The following is a 20,424-nucleotide window of genomic DNA, read 5'->3' on the forward strand; positions in this document are numbered from 1 at the left end:
AATGGAAAAAGCTTAAATCCTAACAAGAAAATTGTCTGCACTGGCTTGCAAGAAAGACAATAATGCAGAACACATGGATTTTATTCTCTGCTCTTCCACTGACTCACAGAATGACTTTGAGCACGTCGAACTCCATGTGCCACAGTGTACCCCGGGTGATGTGAAGTAGAATTCATCTTTCTCCCCCATCCCCATCAATAACCTCAGAGGAAAGGTGCTATAGACGTGTAAAATATTATTATTCAACTCCAAGTGCAATGTCCCGAGTCCAGTCTGGTTCAGATTTTTACAATCCCAAAGCGGATTTCAATCCAGTCTTATTTTGCTTCCTGTAGACAGAGCAATTCCCTTAAGTTCACGTGTTGCTTGCCATAGAGAAAGGAACAGAATTGTACATTGTATAGGGTGTGGTATCTAGAAGCACACCACCATTATTTTAAGGAGACTAAATATACTTGCTCATCCTACCTCTTGGTGAATCCTCGGAGTGATCTCTCTCTGGTCCACGCAAAAGGTTTAGCTCCTCTGCACTCACTCTGTGCCAGGTCCTGTTGTGGTTTTCTTTGTCCTTCAGTGGAGGAGAATATTCCAGCTCACAAGGCAATTCAAAATTGCAGTCAAATACTGTTACAGGAAAACAGACAGTATATACAGTGTTAATAAAACCTAACTTCTCCCCTCCTAATCAGTCATATTTCTTACATGAGTTAGGACTTATTTTTATTCATGTTTCTCCTTGTATTTTCTCCCTTTCCAAGTAAAAAAGGGCACAGGAAAGGACAGATCAGATCAAATGATAGATAGGAGAGGAGTTCAGAATGAACCAAACTCTAAAGGTGCCTTGTGGGGTGAACAGAGCAGAAGCAAACCAAGAGGAAGGGCCAGAGGCCACCACATCTCTTAGGGGGAAAGAGGGCCAGCAAAAATTTTCAAGCAGGAAAAAAAATTATCTACAGCGGGGTAGTCAACAGACTGACTGTGGGCCAAATCCAGACCACCAGATACTTTTGAAGAGACCCCAAGATTATTTACTTATCATTATTGTTGTTATATTTTATTATTTGCTCTGGAGTCTGGACCTTGACTATACCTTGACCAAGAAATTTGGACTTCAAAAAAAATAATTGGACTACCCCTGATTAGAGAACGGTGACTGGATATCTCAGAGATTGAGGAAAATTGGATATAGAGCTTTTCTATTATAGGATGTCAGTTCAAATTCCACCCAAGTCAAGAGAAACTCATTACAATCTGAAGATTGTTCAGTGGTCTATGAATTGCTGGTCTCAGACCAGCTCCTGGAGGACCGGGGTTCTGCAACACACCAACCGTGAGCACAACTGGTATATTGTATGGCAGTCTGTGGTTAAATGATTCATGAGTGTCTGAAGTGACCTTTCACTCACAAAAGTGGTCCTTCCAGGTGAGGCACATTTGTGCAGCAGCGGAGGCTTGATTTGCTGCTGAGTGTCCTTTGGGACTTAACCACCAAAGCTCGCTACCCACACCTTTCACCAGCACTAAGCTTTCTTTTAAGAACAGACTTTTCTAAGGATGCTTAAAACTGTTGGTGCAATTAAGATTCCTTTCTCTGAATACAGTATTTTCACCATCACATTATGGAGTAAAGTTGTCCAAGACAACATACCGTAAAGTGTGGAATTCATCTCCAAGTACTATGTCCAATGATTTTTCCTCCTTTATTTTTTGAAAGCCCCTCGTATGTTGACTTCCCCAGACTTGGTCTGCAGTTAACAGTCCAAGATTTTGGGTGAGACTTGTGCTTCTAAATAACTCAGCACCAGATTTGTAAAGATGTGTATGTGCCTAAAGATAGAGACAAGCACCTAATGGGATTTTCCAAGCATCTAAGCACCTAACTCCCTTTTGAAAAATCCCATGAGGCACTTATCTGCATGTTTAGATGCCTAAATACCTTTAAAAACTGGCCCTTAGATATTTTTGAAAAGCCTACTCTTAAGGCCCTTTAGGAGGAAAATGCTGTTCTCTGGAGATTTTCTTTAGTATCCACTCTCATGCCACTATTGTGAGATTAAAACAAATCATTTAAATTGACATTAGTCAAACTAAGATTTTTTTTAGACTTCAATTATGTTCTCTATTAAGCATCTAATTTCTTCCCAGACTGCATATATTTATGCAGTTCAGACAATTCTCCTGCTGGTATAACATCTTTTAATCCTAAAGTTAATAGTATTGTCTTTTCTGTATACTTTCAGATAATCCACCTCTTTAATGAGGAAATGGAATCAGTGAGGTCTAGTGTTTGTTTTTTGTTTTTTTGTTTTTTTACATTCTTCTTTCTGAATCATGTGTTTTGTCAATTCCTTTGTCACACCACTGAGATAATAAATGTAACAAATCCATGGACATGCACAACACACAATAGCCGCAAGAATAGAACTCAAGTCCTTCTGTTCCAAATGTGTTGGCTCTATCTCTAGAGTTAGACGATAACATTTTAGCAATATAAAGGTTATGATTAAGGCTACAATTTAGTCACGGAGATCGCGGAAGTCACGGAATATGTGACTTCCAGTGACCTCTGTGACTTCAGCCTGCGGTGGTCGGGATCTGCAGGGTCCCCCACTACCCACGGGGACAGGGAGCTGAGAAGTTTCACAATAAAATGCCCCCCTGTGGGGTCCCCTGGGTAAGCAACAGCACTGTATATTGCTAACACCTTCATATGCGTGGAAGGAAGGAAAGGGTTAACTCGATGATCCAGCTAGGCCCAAAGATAAGGAACGAAACTGCAGCCCAAGGCCAGCACACACAAACAAGCTCTCTGCTGCCAAACCGCCAGAAGCCTTTGTCTCAACCCCAGCCAGCTGTGAGCAAGGAGACCTGAGCCAGACAGAACTGAAGGGGTTGCAAAACCAGTAAGATTGCGAAGGCCAGTGAGTTAAAAAACAACCGCCTCGCGACCCTGAAACCGGTGTGTTTTGGGGAAACTAAGGGAGCCACGGAAGACCGGTTCAGACTGGTACCGAGAGCATGGGTGGGGTGAAGGTCCCTGGACGAAAATGCTTCAGCTCTCAGGAGGGTTTTAAGCCCTGGGTTCTTCAGGGGGCAAGTCAAAGATTTATAGCGAACCCTCGATGACCTGTGCACAGGGCAGAACTCTCGTCTACCCTTCCCCCTCTTCTTCTTACATTACACCCAGGCTTGGCCAGCCTTGGGTTGTGCATGTGTAAGTATGAAAGTGGGTTAGGGCTCAGGCACTAACGCTTTCTTCCTCTCTCTGAGTGACATGGGGCACACCCAGCACTCACCGCTGTTATTTGGTTAATAAAGCTTTAAACTTAGTCACTTGGTGTGCTCCTTCATCTCCTTCCCTAAAGATCCTGTGGCCTCAGCCTGATCACCTGAAGCCCCAGGCAGATTGGTAACATAAATCTGTCAAAGTGAACCCCCACTGCCTCTGGCATCCCCCAGAGCTCCAAGCCACTGTGGGGTACCCCCGAGCTCCCATCTGCAACAGGTGGCAGGGGCCCCCAGAGCTGCCAGTGGTGGGGGAACCCCCAGAGCTCCTGGCAGCCACAGGCTGCAGGGAACTCCACAGCCTCCAGCTGCTGCAGGCGGCTCCTAACCCCTGCACAGCTGCCCACTTCAGACAGTGTGGGGACCCGCAGATCCGCATTTCATCACGGATATTTTTAGTAAAAGTCACGGGTAGGTCATCACTTCTGATAATTTTTCTTTTTTGCCCAGGACCTGTCCATGACTTTTACTAAAAATATCCATGACAAAATCTTAGCCTTAGTTATGATATAGTAGAGCAGATTTGATTCCATCCAGCAGGGGATGCTGTTGTACATGCATGCTGTTAGGGGGCTTATTCCTTCACCCACTTACTTCCCTGGTCCTTCTCGCATGAACATAGAGCAACAATACCTGAAGTCCAAAGGTGCAAACAATTTGATGTTTATTGGGGTGAACTTCCAGCAAGCGTGATTACAGTTTCCTTCATTAGTATCCCCCTTCCCAGCTCTGACACCATAGAGCCTTACTTGTGTCCCTCTGCCCATTCCCCCCCTTAGCAAAACATGATTCCAATTCCCCCACCCCCCACTTCCTGATTGACTGCAGACTATATAGTAAAACTTGAGTTCTGCTTAGCTATACCTTAACCAATCATTTAACTGAAATTTAACTAACCAGTCCTAACATATTGTAACATGATTATTTAACCAATTATATCCCACCACCTTAATTAGTTTACACCCAGCAAAATTAATTATACAGCAGACAGAAACAATCACAGAACCAGACAGAGATTATACAAACAACAGGGAAATGGGGACTACAGTGACAGAACAACAGAGAAATGAGGATTTCACATCCCAGCTATTGATAAGTGAGTTATTGCCAGACAGGATGCTATCCAACTAGGTTTCCTTTTACATCTTCTAGGCACTTCCCTTTCTCTGGAGGTGATAGGCATTATCAAGACAGGATTGTATTCCTAACAGCCCAATAGCACCTTATTTCAATGTGACTAGTTTGGAATGTGAGGATGTGACTGTTTGCTTCTGAGCTTATGGCTGCCTCTGCTGCTTAGCCAAAGGCCTTAGCCTAAGAACAGGGCCTCAGACTGTCACAGTAAGAGAAGGCCCTTACACCAGAAGACAGTGATTTGATTCTTTCTTTTATACCTCTGTAACTAGCTAAGTGATAAGAATACACCTAAATTAGAGTATAGGCCTTTACAGACAGGCCTGAATATCTATATCCTAACACATGCGACCCAGTTTTTACAACACTGCCACCAAACTTCCTTAATTTCCTGACATTTTTAGTAAATCCTGGAGAATGGAAAACAATCTATAAAATGCAAGAGTCTCTTCAGTTTTGTGCCAACACACAAAAAGACATGAGAAGAGCCAAACAGCTTTGATTTAATATTAGTCCTGCCTATGCCAACACGAATGAAAGGAGAGAGATTTAAAAGCATGTGACTTTTTTGGTGAGCTGGTTCTGAACTCCTGTCCTTTTCCATCAATCTAAACTATTTATCACTACCAACATTTATATATGCCCCACACCATAGTTTCTGGGGCACCATACTTATTTGCGATACCATATACATTTATAATTTGTATTATGGCATCTTCAAAAGCCCCAACCAGAATCAAGGCCCTATTGTGCTAAGTGCTGTACAAAACATTGCAAGAGTCCTGCTCTTTAGAGTTTACAGTAAGGCTCCAATCATGAAAAGCACATACATAAGTATTAACTGTACATATAAACAGTCCCATTAAACTTTAATGGGACTTCTCACATGTGTGAAGTTACCCTCCTGTCTAAATGTTTCCAAGCTCAGTGCCAAATTTGAGACAAAATGCAAGGTATAAGCACAGGAAACAATAGGCGGAAGGAGGACATGGATGACACTATTACATATGGATTTTGTGTGTCTTGCATATTTTGTGTAATATCATCTGCTTTTTCCATTCCCCACTTCCCAGCATTTACATTATATATCTCCCTTTATCAGCATGCACAGCTTGGCCAACAACTGTAAAGAAAAGGAGTAAAGAGCTGACCCATGACTGAAACTCATCATGAAATGAAAAAACTTTGGCTTTCTAATGTTAGAAGGTCAAAACTGACCCCCTTGGGTGGCCCAGGCCAGAAAGGATGCATGGAAAGGATCCTGACACAAGGAAGAAAGGAGAGCAGCAGAATACAGACCCTGGACTTCAGAAAAGCAGACTTTGACTCCCTCAGGGAACTGATGTGCAGGATCCCCTGGGAGAATAACATGAAGGGGGGGTGGTTTTTAAGAGGTTTCCTTAGAGGTTTTTGAGGTCAGGTTTGACAAAGCCCTGGCTGGACTGATTTAGTTGGGGATTGGTCCTGCTTTGAGCAGGGGGTTGGACTAGATGACCTCCTGAAGTCCCTTCCAACCCTGATATTCTATGAAAGGACAGCCATTAAATTAACTGGCCCATGCCCCCTCACCCATCTTCTCTTACACACTATCAAGACATCACCACCTGCTTCCACTGTGCTAGTGATGCCACCCTTCATCTCTCATTTGTTACAATTTTCAAACAGGACCTCTGTGTTTTCTCTCATGCCACCCCTTAAGCATAGAAGCTGCTCCCTGTAAATATCCACAAAGCCACCTCATTGTCCTCCTTCAAACCCTCCCCTACTGGGATGCCTACAGAAACTTGACAGCAGCTAGGCTGCTGGTGTGCTGAGACCTCTGCTTATGCTGTTCAGTTTTATCTCACTGTTTCCTTATGCTCCCCTTCGGTTTGTAATCATCTGTTGCCTTCTGTTTTATAATTAGACTGTAAATGCCTCAGGACCGAAACTGCCTTTGCTTTGTGATGGTAAAGTACCTAGCACAGTGAAACCCTGGTCTATGACTGGGGTATCCAAGCGCTCCAGTAATACAACTCAACAATCAATCAATCAATCATCTCCCCAGTAGTGTGCCCCCTCATGGCAATTAAAGCTGCCTGTCAGCAATGGGAACCCAGAGGAAGGGCTGGGGATGACAATCACATCGGTCTTCGCTTGTGTGGAATCCCATGGGGTGCAGGGATGCGTGTAACATATACCTCCTTGGATCAGCCTGGCTGAATACAGCTCAGAACAACGTTTAAAATAGATCATTTTGCATAGGAAGATGCTGTGTTTGACTCATATGCACCTTTAAAAAGTGTCTGATTTGATTAAGCATTCATATCTATTTAGGGGACTTATACACGCATTATCACGATAGTATCCGACCATTTCACAAGCTTTAATGAATTTATTCTCACAATGCTCTTGTGCCCTAGGGAAGTACTAACTCTTCTGCAGGTTAGGAAATGAGGCACACAGGGATTAAGTGATTTGTCTTCACACAGGAAGACAGTGGTATTGAAATTAAAACCCAAGTACTGAGGAAATTGAAACCAAATCTCCCAAGTCCCAGGCCAACAACCTAATCACAGGACCATTCTTCCTCTCAAACCAAGTTAATGATCAGTCCACAATGTAGAGTAAATGCTTTTCATATATACTATATGTAAGCTCATTTACAAACTGTTCTTGAGTTGTAAGGAACCTTCTCTGGTAGCTGCTGCAGGACTATACCACATTTACAAGCATAGCGTTCCTTATAACATCTAAGAATCCGTTCCTTCCACAAATTACTTCCTTCCACAAATACAAATTACTGGTCAATTTTTAATGCACCCACAATAGGTCTTTCACCTCTCTTTTCTGATCTTTGTCTTATGTTTAAATCCTACACAATGCTGTGTGTGTGTTGAGCAGTGTAGGACACAAAGTGATTGTTTTTGGAGTTTATTTGATTAAATAAGCCATCATTTCCCTTTTTCAAATAAACACACACTGTAGGAAGTAATTAAATTTAGTAGAACCTACTAAGATTTTTTTTTCCAAACTCCCCTTCCATCTCCTCCTCCAGCCACTCCCCAAATAAGACTAGATATGGAGCTTTAGAAGGTGGCAATTGTGCATACTCAGGTTTTTTTGCGATGAGACTTTCACAAAGATTTATATCCATAGGTATCGGTTTATGCAGTAGTTATATGGATACTATGGATCATAAAGGCTCTAAAGGAGGTGCTAAGTCCAGTAAATCACAAAGCCACTTTTAAAATATAGCGTATAAGTTGAAGGCTCATTATATCTTCCAGTTTCTTGAATGCCCAGGCAGTTTATAATAAATCTGTTATATCATTATACTTTTAAAATGGAAAAATAACCTTGGTTGCTTACAATCAAATAAAGGTAAACACCCACCTGTTTAAGGTTTTGGTTGTAGCCATCAGTGTGTATATCACAACTTGCTGGCTATATAAGGAAATGCCAACTTACCAAATCTGGCTAAGAAGATAAAGCAAGTCACTACCTGATTGAGAAGGTAGGAAATTGTAATTGAGAAGTGATGTTAAGACCTTGTGTATATGTTTTATATTTGAACAGTACCTAGCAAATGGGGCCCTGGTCCATGACTGGGGCTCCTAGGTTCTACGTTAATACAAATAAATACACAGCAGATAGATGTCACTTGTTCATCTCAAAAGATGATGGTGAAAATGCCAAAGCAGTTTTGTTGCTACGTGTCATGCTGCAGCATCACAAGTTATTAAAAAGTCCAGTTCTTGAGTGGCAGTCCTTGTCACAGATGGTGCAGGGCCAGAAGATTAATCTGGTACACTACTGCTGCTAGGACACCTGCTGTAATTTCCTCTTTGTTCTTTTCACGTTTCTCTTTCTTGACCACCTCTCTTCAGCCTCTGACTCCTTCCAGCCCTTGTATAGTACAGCCCTCCAGCACCACCCTCCAGTGTAGCCTGTTGCTAGCTGCCTCTTTGGAGCTTGTAATGTTGATGTTGGAAGTTTTCAAATCACTATTGCAAAACATCTTTGAACCTGAGCCTACAACAGCCCAGTGGCCTTAGATCAGCCACACTTTCTCCATGCAGTAGGTCCTTTAGAACATGTCCATCATCCATCCAGTACAGATAACTAAACCAATGAAGACACCTGTGTTTAAGAACAGTAATTAGGTTTGGCAATTTTGCTTTCTCAAATACTACGGTATCAGGAACTTAAGTTTCTCACTTGATATTTAAAATATGAAAATGACAGTGGGTGTGAAATGTGTTTAGCCTTCTCTCATGCCTGCTATACAGCAGCGTGCTCAGGACCATATTGAAGTGTTCTTAAGACACACGTCTGGTAAACTCATATTTTAGTGTTCAATTTCAATTTCCTGTTATCCCACATGTGCTTGGTTCATTGACTAAATGTGGTGGCTGCCTTTCTGAAGTGACCATTAAACTTTTCTCCTAGAGATAGGTTAACCAATATAGTTGCTTCAAAATAGAATTTGTGCATAACTTGTAGAATACTGCCAACTATTAAAACTTCTGGTATAGTCAACTTATGTTTGCTATAATCATTGTCTTCTTTAAACTGGTAGTTAGTCCAGTATCATTACAAACTAACACAAAGTTATTGCAAAGCTTCTGGAGCTCCTGTTAACTATGCATGATGAACAGAAATAAATAAATAAAAATAATTCGGGATTTGCACTGGCATAACTATATCTATGTTAGTTATGTTGGTGTACATTTTCCAGTATGAATGGCAACTACAGCCATTTTAGTTATGCTAGTGAAAGTTTTCTATTAAACAAAAAAAGCCTAGTAAAAAGAAAATATAAACCAGATCTCAAGACCACCACCTTAAAAGTAAGGTCTACTGGAAAATATCCTTCTATATGGCAGCTCCCTTTCCTTCACTATCCAGCACACACACACGTTCGTTATGGGGCAGCTAGTGTAAGGGAAACCAGAGTTGGCTCTTTGGAAAGAACAAGGATTTATACAAATAAGTTTTCATGTTCCAACTCCCCCGAAGAAAGGTCTTTTTCCATCTCCTCTCTTTCTGACTTTCAGGATCAGAGCCCCCCCTTGGATCACCGTGTTTTGAAATGGTATGATCAAGGATTGGTTTGTCCCTTCTCTGACTAGGGTAATCAATAAGTGTGAATGCCATACACACTCAGCCCTATGCTTATGCACAAATATATCAACTGGGTATTTAAACAGCTGTCCCATACATCATACTTTCAGATATAGGCATCTAAATCAAAGATCTTGCCTACACTGGCAAAAATTTGACTAATTCATGTCCAACACCCAACAAGTGTGGCTCTATCAGTTGTAGTAATGGCAGAAGCTAGAGAATGGATAGGGATCAAACATTCTTACCACGGTAGGTTTCTTTTAAAATAAATACTGTATTGACATTTATTCATTGGGGAAGAGATATAATTTAAATTGTATAGTGGAGAAACGCTCTGCTGAGTGAGCTCTGGGACCTCCATTAACACCCACTAACCTCTATATTCTCAGTATCTAAGGCCTATAAAGCTTTTAATTCATGATAGGGAAACAAACAATTGAGTTTTCAGTTACTAATCTAAGAGAAAAAGGAAGTTCCTAAAGCTTTCCCAGTTCCTCTAGGTATAGATGGCATGGTTCAGCCAGTTTTAGGAGTCTGGGGGCCTCCTATAAGGTTAGTCTTGAATCCCATTTTCACTCATCTACACCAGAAGAAGAAGAGTCACCCCATGATTCTTCAGTCATGTTGTCACAGTGCAGGGAGATGTCAGGTTAAGACAGTGGTGTGTGGCAGTGGGCTGTGTAGTGGGCCTAGGGTGAAGGAACTTCCATGATTACTGCCCATTTGCTGAGAAAATGCTAGACTTTGTTCTCCATGGCTATCAATTTGACAGCTTGTAGGAGCACTAGATGCACTCAGAATTAACATTACGCCTTCAGAATTAACCTTACGCCTTACAGGAAAAAACAGCATTGGTTGTAGGACAGACCCATGGGAATTAGGCCTGTCCCATAAATGTGTTGGGATGGATGGCAAACCCCCTCTAGCCAAAGTCCCATCTCCACATCTTAGGGAGGGCTGGTATTGCAAATGTCTTGCAAAAAAGTTAGCATTGTCTTGGGGTATGTCTGCACTGCAATTAAAAAATGGTGGCTGGACCATGCCAGCTGATTTGGGCTCATGGGGATGTTTAATTGCAGTGTAGGTACTCCTGCTTGGCCTGTGACAGGGAGGGTCTCAGAACTTGGGCTGCAGCCTGCGCCCAAATATCTACACAGCAATTAGTCTCCTCGCTTGAGCCCCACGAGCCTGAGTCAGCTGGAATGGGCCAGCTGTGGGTGTCTAACTGCAGGGTAGACATACCCTTAGGATTATGGGAAAGCCATCCCATAAACGAAGGATACTCAAAAAACAGAGTCAAGGTGAGCCTCTCTATTCCCTTCTCCTTCCTAGCCTGCAGCAACATAGTTGTGTTGCTGTAATATCTGTAGTGTAGACATAGCCTCAGTCACAGGTAGGCCCCATAAAGGGCCAGCTACCTTGTGACATCATCCACCCTCACAACCCCCCTCCCCATTTTTAAAATGAGAGAAACTCTTATCCCCTACCTCAATGGATTTGAACACACTCTGAACATGTTAAGTGCTAGATCTAAAATGCCATATGAGTTTAGAATAATAAGATCCATCTGTTCTACAAATTTCAGAGTAGCAGCCGTGTTAGTCTGTATTCGCAAAAAGAAAAGGAGTACTAGTGGCACCTTAGAGACTAACCAATTTATTTGAGTATAAGCTTTCGTGAGCTACAGCTCACTGAGCATTATGTGTTGCATCCGATGAAGTGAGCTGTAGCTCACGAAAGCTTATACTCAAATAAATTGGTTAGTCTCTAAGGTGCCACTAGTACTCCTTTTCTGTTCTACAAAAACACTGTAAACTGCTGGCAATAAAATTCAGAAGTCCTGACTTTACGCCTGTGCACTAATCACTAGGACATGTTGCCTCTATCTTTGGAGAAGTAAAGATAGAGAACTCAACTCTGCAAAAAAGTCTTTAAATTAATCCAACAGTAGCAAATAACATGAGTGCCCACTTCTTAGATTAAACAACACAGCCACTAATTTGTTTGTTACGACGATCTCTAAACTGACAGCAGTCACTTTATCTCTTCCCTATTCCTTTACGTGCATTGGAGACTCAGTCACCAAAATCTGTGACAGCTACTTTGTTCATTCAAAATCAGACTACAAAGAAAAGGAATCAGGATTCCTTCATCAATCAGCTATAAGCACAGTCTGTCAAGACATCTCATGGGGGAATGAAACAGCCAACACAGATCTCATTTCTATTCCTTCAGCCATAAGAAAGTGACAGATTAGGTATGTCCAGCTATGGTGCATGTGCTCAGAGCTGGAAATATTTGTCCACCAAATCTCTCATGCATACAAGACAAACATCTCTATGAAAGGGAATTTCTAATGCACGTTCCGTATAAATGTCTAAAGAACTGATGCTAAAGAGGTTTGTTAGGAAATTTATATTCCAGTTGACTCAACAAAGTAGCAAGATGTGAACTGTCATATTTTGACAAGCCCTAAAAGTGGATTCCTTGCCAAAAAAATTAGGGTGGTCTCTAGGGAAAATGAATACCAAAGGAAAAAAGAAAAAGGCAATTTGTTATCTTACTGTATAGTACTTCATACTTATATAAGTCATTGCATAAATTGCATATTGTCATTGGAATATTGTCTGCAGATGAAGGAGAACAAAGGGACAAGGAGAGAAAGATTGTTTTCCTGGATTTTGGTCCTCCTATCCTGAACAAAAGGAACATCTAATCCCAGTGTGTGACCAAAGAGCCTCTTAATGACAATTGGCAAGGGAGTGCAGAGGGGTTACCAGAATCTCCTGATTCTGGTATATACAAAAAGGGTCTCAACCGGGCTTGCTTGAAAACACTGAAGAGAATGTTGAGTAAGATAAACTTCTTTAGATAAGAGAGTAACTTGTTAGTTAAGTTTAGTCTCTAGAAAGCATATTTGATTTTTTCTATATGTAATATTAGTTTCCAATATTCTTACTCACTATCACTTGCATCTATTCTTTACGAATAAATATATTTATAGTGAAAACAAGATTTAGTATAAGTGCTGTGGTATTAAGCAAAGTGCTGGTCTGGAGTTGAATGTTACAGGCTAGTTTGTACCTTTGGGAACAGCAGATCTGGTTATACTATGAGTGTTTGTGGATAAGGAGCTGAACACTTCACAGAGTTCTCTGAGTACTTTCATTTGGTGTGTGCCCATTGCCACCTGTACAGAGAGAGCAAGGCCTGCAAGGGCCTGGAAGATAGTGCTTCTGCTGCCAGAGGCTAGTGGTTTCAGGGAGCTGATCACAGCAGGCTCAGACAAGGTTGCTGCGTGTTAAGGACAGGTGCTAGCAAGGTGCCAGCCAATTTGTGTACCTCTGGGGAGCTTAATATGCTAGACAACATATGCTTAAGAATGCTTGCTGATCCCATATTCTTCAGTCCCTGCCATGTGGGAGGGAGAGAGAGCATCTTGACAAGGAGAAAGAATAAAGGAAAGCCTAAAAATCTAGACGCTTAAAAATTCTTCCTGTCCCTTAAACAACATTGGGCTCCTATAAAATAAAATTAAAAAAAAAAATCTCACTTCTCTGTAGGACAGGTGAAATTTTGTATCTCCAGGGTGGTAGGTGAATAATCAATGCTCACATACAGCAGCAAATCTGGAAAACTGCTAGTACTGATGAGACACAGAAGGAAGAGTATTGTAAAAGCTTCCTATTGAAGTAACCTCTCCAACAGCCTGAGTGGATGACCACCTCTAGGGACAGTTGAATGTAATTTCACAAATGTGATGAAACATTTGCTTGCAAGAACTATTGCAGCCAATTCAACAGTGTTTTTTGTTTTTTGTTTTCTTTTTTGAGGGGAGGGGAGTTTAGTTTTGTTTAGGGGTTTTTTGTGTGGTAAAAAAATTAATTTACTCAGTCTTTCAATCTAAGAAATTGATCCATTAACAGGAGCAACAGGAAAAAAGTAATTAAGAAAACTAATATTTCTCCACCTCAGCAATGCCAGTCACTTAATTAGATGGATCCCATCAGCCTATTAGACAAACAAAATTTTAATAGAAGTTTTATTAAACATTCACTAGTAATCTTAATTGTGCCACAATGCTGCAAACAGTGGCACTTTCTTCCAGGAGAGGGAAGGACAATGCTCTAGCCACTAGTGAAAGAGGACGGCTAGGTTTTATTTCACACTCAGTAACTTACTATGTGACCTGGGATTGCTCACTTAACCTAGGAGGAAGGATGTGTCAGTGGTTAGGCCACTACACTAGCACTCAGGAGATTTGAGTTGAATTCCTTGCCCTGCCCCAGCCATCTTATGTGACCTTCTCTAAGTCATTTAGACATTGCGGCACCTAGAAAAATCACAGGAACAATATTGCAATCCACAACACCTGAGTTAGGTGCCCAAGGGTACTTCTACATTGCACTTAAACATCCGCGGCAGGCCCATGCCAGCTGACCTGGGCTCAGGCTAAGCGGCTATTTAATTGCAGTGTAGATGTTTAGGCTCGGGCTGGAGCCCAGGTTCTAGGACCCCCTAGCCCAAGCAAGTTACAGCCACAGGTGTTTAATTGCAGTGTAGAGATACACTAAATTCCCTACACAATGCATGGGAAGAGATAGGTGTGTCTTAAGCCCCACACTTCTCACAGAGATAGGCACCTAAGTCCGGGCTTCAGGGTGGCACCTATCTCTGCTAGCAATCCACACAACTGGGGGGACATAGCTGCTCTGACTAAGTCATGTGCGGGGCTTGATCTGATTGGTGTGGTTAGAGTCCACTTAGATTTACATAAAACAACTGGGGGAGGGGAGGCCCTCCCTTTAATCATTAGCCCTGTGGTTAGGGAACTCAGTTAGGAAGGAGAACAACTTCAACAGCAGAGATTGAGGGAGCACTACCTCAGAATATCACATAGCCCAGCAGTTTAGGCGCCCACCTGAGAGGGGACGAACCCCGTTCAAATCCCATCTCCTCATCAGACAGAGTAGGGGATTGCACTGGTGGTCTCCCACTTCTCCAGTGAGTACTCAACCACTGAACTAACAGTTATAAGGAAAATTCTCTTTCTCCCTCACCTACAAAGGTGCTCTATGTAGATCTAGGCAGCCCCTGAGTTCACCGACTAGATCAGGCCCTGCACATGACTTAGGTGGGGGAACGCCTGTCTTCCCCCAGTTTGTGGATTGCACTGGGGCTTAGGCATCCTAGGACCTAGAGTGAGGCAGCAGTGTACATGCCCAGGGAGGCAGAAACATAGGCATGTAGGAAACTTTTACTGCAAACATTCAGGCACTGAGTGAGTTTAGCAGCTTAGGCAGCAGCCGAGCAGTTTTGTGGATCACAGTGCTGCCTAAAAACGGGACTCAGGTGCTTGAGTCTCAGAGTTAGGCACTTAAGTACCTTTGTGGAGCCAGTCCTTTGAGGAGCTCTGTGCCTGAGCTCCTCATCTTTAAAATGGGGATAACACTTCCCTCACTCACAGGGGTGTTCTGAGGATAAATATACTGAAGATTGTAGTATCTGAGCACCGCACAGTGATGCAGAGCATATGAAGCAGATTAACCACTCTGTCCCTCAGTTTTCCCACCTGTAAAATGGAGGTGCTTACTCATTTCATACGAGTGAGGTGAGACTTAATGATTTGCAAAGTGCTTTGAAATCATAGAAGTGCAAAGTATTTCTCCCTTTGAATGCTATCTGAATAAACCACTAGGTGTTATAGTGCAAACCCATCCTGAGCAAACAGCTAATCAAAGGGAGCCAGTGAAGGACACCAGCATACTGAGATTTGGGGTAACTTCCAAAGGAGACAGAGTTGGGGGCAAGAGGGACCTGGTGATATTCAACATTTTCTCTTTTACATTTAAAAAAAAACAACCTTCAAGTTTGGATAGATGGATGGATTGGCTCTGTCAAAATGGAGATTTGGCTGAGACCACCTCCTCACGTCTGGACTCAGTGACACTTTGCCATTTCAGAGAGCAAAGGAACTGGGACTGTGAAGAGCTGGGTTCTGTTCCCACCTTTGATAATGATTTCCTTTGTGACTTGGTGCCCTTTAGATAAATAGAGAAGGGTGTGTGGGTCATAACACAGAATACCAAAGGCTCCCTCTCCCTCTGGCAGGGAGGAACTATACCAAAGTCTCCAGCCAGGGAGATTCAGATGAACAATAAATAGGGCCCTGACTAGGCTGCTTTCAGTCCCTTTACACCTCAATTCCTCTTGTTTTGTTCCCCGGGGGCTGGTGTAGTGGCTCAACTTCACACAGAAACATGGACCACCCAGTCCCCAAAATATAGTGATCCTGGGTTACATGGGTGTGGCCAAAGCAAACTGTCCTACAGGTATTCCAGGTTGCTAGATAGTGCCTTGGGGTCCACTGCAGTCCAGGTGTAAATTAAAGCAGACCCATAGGACAGAGCAACCTCTGGAAATTCCAGAGCTCCCCAGGTGCAATGGTGACAAAAAGCGATCGGCCCCTCTTCAAGACTCCTCCCACTCTTCTGAACTGCACATCCTGAAAGTGATAGGAAATACTTGACCCAAATTCAGATCTATCTTCAAATACTATCCGTAAATTAGTTGAGATTTTTAAGAGCTTTGAAAATATAAAGCATTATAAATGTAAGCAGGGTCTGAATAAGCTCTCCCCTGACCTAGTGGTGAGCTATGGAAAAGGACTTCAGGAGCTGATCTCATTTGCATTAACACACCCACCCTGGCTAGGTGCTCAGCATGATGGGATTGCTCGCCCAAATGACCACTTGTGGCTGGTGTTGGATCCCCAGTCTCCTTGTTATTGGGATAGGAATGATAAAGGGTTGTTATCCTTGTTGTGTGAACCAAGGGCAGCAGAACTGTATTTGGCATACCCCGATGAGGGACTCACCCTCAACTGAAAATAGCACTTGCAAGGCAGGTTCCAAAGCCCAATAAATTGAGAGAGGGTGGGGATAGGATTTGTACCCGATGGTGCAGGCCCTGTTTAAGGGTCCTAGACCCCATTAGACCCTTCTCCTCTGCACTGTATAATAAAAGAGCTAATTTAGACTCAATTGAGAGTCCTGTTACATGCTACAAAGCTGAAATCACCGATACTTAAGTCTAAATATTAGACCTACTATTACAAGAGACTGCCTAGTGTGCACCAGCAATGAGGTTTCCCACTAACAGCTGAAATCACAGAGCTGAAATCACTGAGAGCTGTGTTAAGTGGGGTGCCCTGAAGACATCTTGGCAAGTGGCCAGGCGGGCAGCTGGTGGAGAGGTGCAGTCAGTAGGGTGGCTGGCAGAGAGGCACAGCCAGTGGCCAGCTGGAAGGGAGGTGCACAGCCATCAGGACAGCTGGCGGGGAGGGCCAGATCACAGTGGCAATCAGCCGGCAGGGCAACACATATAAGGTGCCTCCTTGTCCCCCCTTCCACACGGGGTGGGAGGTGAACTGTGCAGATGAACCTCTGAACTCTGGGGCTGTACTGGCCAAGGGCGGTAACTGTGAGTGAGGTGGGACGGGCACATTAAAAGGACTTTGGAGTTGCTGGACGTAAGACCCTGAGGGGAAAAGGACACTGCCCAACTTACTTGGGAATGGGTCTTTTGCTTACGGTTTATATTTATGAACCCTAGTTGTGGGGTTTTCCCAAATTAATGCTGAGTTACTTCCCTCCTTTTATTAAAAGTTTTTTGCTACATTCAGACTCTGTGCTTGTGAGAGGGGAAGTATTGCCTCTTAGAGGCGCCCAAGGTGTGGTGTGTAATTGTCCCAGGTCCCTGGGGTTGGGGCTCAAACTGGTTTTGTGTTCTACTGTTGAAAAGGAACCCCTAGATACCGAAGCCGGCCCTTGTTCCTGCTGGCTCCACCTGGCAGAAGGGTTATATACGAAAATATTGTTCTCTGCCAATTCTGGAGCACTGAGGAGGAATCATCTTTGTGTAACATATACAATCGATTTCCTGCCATTCATTGCAGAATGGTGGGTTGGGCATTGATAGAACTTCATCCAGACAGATTATATAATCAGCCAAAAGCCATTTTAAGCTTAGATACAGTACATTTATCTACATGTGATTCCATTAGATGGAACCAATCCACATGATTTTAGGTTCTTAGAACAAACCCTTCTCTTGGAATGATATTTCTGAGAAATTTAAAGAGGTGAAATTTAAAGATGAAGTAATAAAGGATAAATGAGAAATCCTCCTTGAAGCCTCTGTGAAAGCCAAGGTGGGGAAAATTTGCTACTGTCCCTTCTAAAATGAAATTGGTGCGTCCTCATCAGTCACGCAGATACAACAGCTAGAAGCAGATATTGTATGCCAGTACAAATAATATATATTGCACAGCATAAAAGGCTGCAACATAAATTTGAAGATATATGGAACTCCTTCATATAGGTCGGTCAAACTTTTCCCTCAAGCAGATAATTACAGGCTTATGGTGAGTAAATCTTATTAGCCTCTCTCCACCTTATCTCTTCTCATGAGAAACTGCTGGTGGATATATCCTCCTTCAGTCCCTTTACTAAATTGCATGCTGGATATATCTTTACTCAGTCCTGCCCTGACCAGGAAAACACTGGCATATCATTCTACTGTATGACGACTGTGGTTTTACATCATCGTTAATTAGGTCATATGAGAGAACAGTCTGAACCATAATCCCAGATCTGTCCCATTCCAATCCTGCCAAGTCAATTAAAAGTGTAGTGGTTATGACCAAGCAATCTGACCTGCTAGTGTGGATCCTTCAGTTCATGCAGAGCCTCTCTGATAGCAGGGGGCCATGGCTATTTTAACATGAAGAGTCTTACTTTAAATGTTTTGAACTACTGATACAGTATTTATGTAAAGTTGCATGGGAATAGAAAATAAGCCTACTTACCATGCTGTCCTCTGTGAGGGAAGAAAGGGGAAGCATCTTTCATGATCCAAGTTAAATTCCAGGCAGAGAAATCAGGGGGGAGAAAAGGAATATTCATGGGAGATTCCAAAGTGCTCAGACCTTTAAATAAAAGAATAAATGCAAATAAATACAAAATAAACAACAGGCTGAAGGATCCTAAAGTGTTTTAGAGACTATATGTAATAAGTGCTGATATGCACAGGACATAAAGAATACCATATCCATTGGAAACTGAAAATTCAATTATATATAGTTATGTTTCAATCTGAGGCAGATTCATAGTAGGATTTAATAGTTTCAGTGGCTGAAAGGATATCTTTTACCCATTTATGTGCACAGGGAGAGTCAGGATAAATTGTTTGTTCTACATATGGAAAATGAGAATTGTTGCTCAGCAGAATTGTCAACACTACCCCTCTATATTTCCAAGCTTTGCTTTTACCTCAGAGTGCTTTAAGCTTTGTGTGTGCATGTGTATTTGGTACCTGGAATCTTGCACATAAAGCAGGTGAATTCATGTTCTATTGAGTTTTTGCTGCATAAATTAAAATGTTTGAAACAAGTCTTCAGGGATTTAGACTCTTAAAATGAACAAGAACAGGTTACAATGGTCAATTTTATCCATAGCTACTCTGCAAGACCAGGATGACTCTACGCATGTGAGAAATAGTGCCTGAATTATAAGGCAAGCCTGACAGGTGCAACAGAATTCCAGGGGTATGGAAATGTGTCAATTCAAGGGATTCAGAGTTTCCCTGTCACAATTTTTATGTTTTCTGAAGATTGCAAGGACTTGATTTGATCTCACTCACACTGGTATAAATTGGGAGTAACAATGGCATAAGCAAGAGGAGAATCAAGTGCTAACCTTTCATATAAAGACACAGTGTGTGCTAACTTTAACTCTATTGATTGCAACAATAACCTTTAGGATATAAACTGGCTTCAACACAGTATTTTTTTGTCACTCATCCTGGAATTGTAGACAAAAGTTTAGTTTCCTTGATGGCTGAATTATATCTTGACCCTTTGCGAATTTATGGTAAAATAACTGAATACTATATATTATTGGGTGGAATTTAGCAACATAGATATTGCCAGAGTAGATCAGACCCGTGGACCATCAAGTCTAGTATCCCATATTTAACTGTAAATAAAGGAGTAATCTCCCTACATACAAACATAATACACAACTATGCAATGACTTAGCTCAGGATAAGGGGGCTTGTGTCTCTATCTAACCCCAGGTGGTTAGTGGTTGACTTATGCCCTTCATTGAGACTTTATCTTGGTGGTAATGTAATGAAATCCCTGAAATCTGACAATAGGCCTGTTTGTTGCTAGGGTCTGACTATTTCAACAATTTTACTGTCATTAGACTAGTATTGCTGAATTTAAGAGTATAATATATTGAACAAATTAAGTTCTTGAAGTGGCTGACTCCACTAAACAAACAGCCAAACAAATAAACGTAATAAGAGTGTGTCACTTGATCTGGGACTGGGTGATCAATAACTATACTCCCTGTCACATAATAGGGTAAGCAACCATCGACGCTAAAAAATGTGGAGAGATTTAGCATCCTACTTCCAAATCATCTGCTTCATAAGGACAAGATCTTTGAGGCCTCTTGATCTCTAAAAGCCTTAAATGAGTGCAATTTTTGTATACATGTTCATGATAGATAGAACAGTGGTTGTGAATCCCTCTGAATTCTCAAAAAGATCAGATGTTGATCTGAAATTTGTAGCAGGCCTCCATCTCTCTCTCTCTCATACACACACACACACACACACACCCCTCTCTCTTACAGTGAATATTATTCAGCTGCATTTCCTACCAGCAGAGTTAAGTCACTGTTAACATCCTGACCAAACTCATTTGGCATACTATACTTTACCAACCCAAAATCATAACACCCAAACATTCCCCCAGACTCCTCACCTTCACAACAACCTCCCTGTCAGTTATAACCCACCACTGCACATATCCCCTTCTTCAGATTC

General features: G+C 42.1%; 1 protein-coding gene across 1 annotated transcript in view; it reads right to left on the reverse strand.

The window, feature by feature from the left end:
• The window catches only part of ALK (ALK receptor tyrosine kinase), a 537,956-nt gene that overhangs the window by 384,210 nt on the left and 133,322 nt on the right, over positions 1-20,424 (reverse strand). The window contains exons 2-3 of the mRNA XM_077812189.1: positions 18,398-18,517; positions 469-624 (exon numbers count right to left, since the gene is read on the reverse strand). Coding sequence (XP_077668315.1) covers positions 469-624; positions 18,398-18,517 — 276 coding nt within the window. The remainder of the gene's footprint in view (positions 1-468; positions 625-18,397; positions 18,518-20,424) is intronic.

This window comes from Eretmochelys imbricata, chromosome 3 (assembly GCF_965152235.1).
Source record: "Eretmochelys imbricata isolate rEreImb1 chromosome 3, rEreImb1.hap1, whole genome shotgun sequence".
Taxonomy (NCBI): Eukaryota; Metazoa; Chordata; order Testudines; family Cheloniidae; genus Eretmochelys; species Eretmochelys imbricata.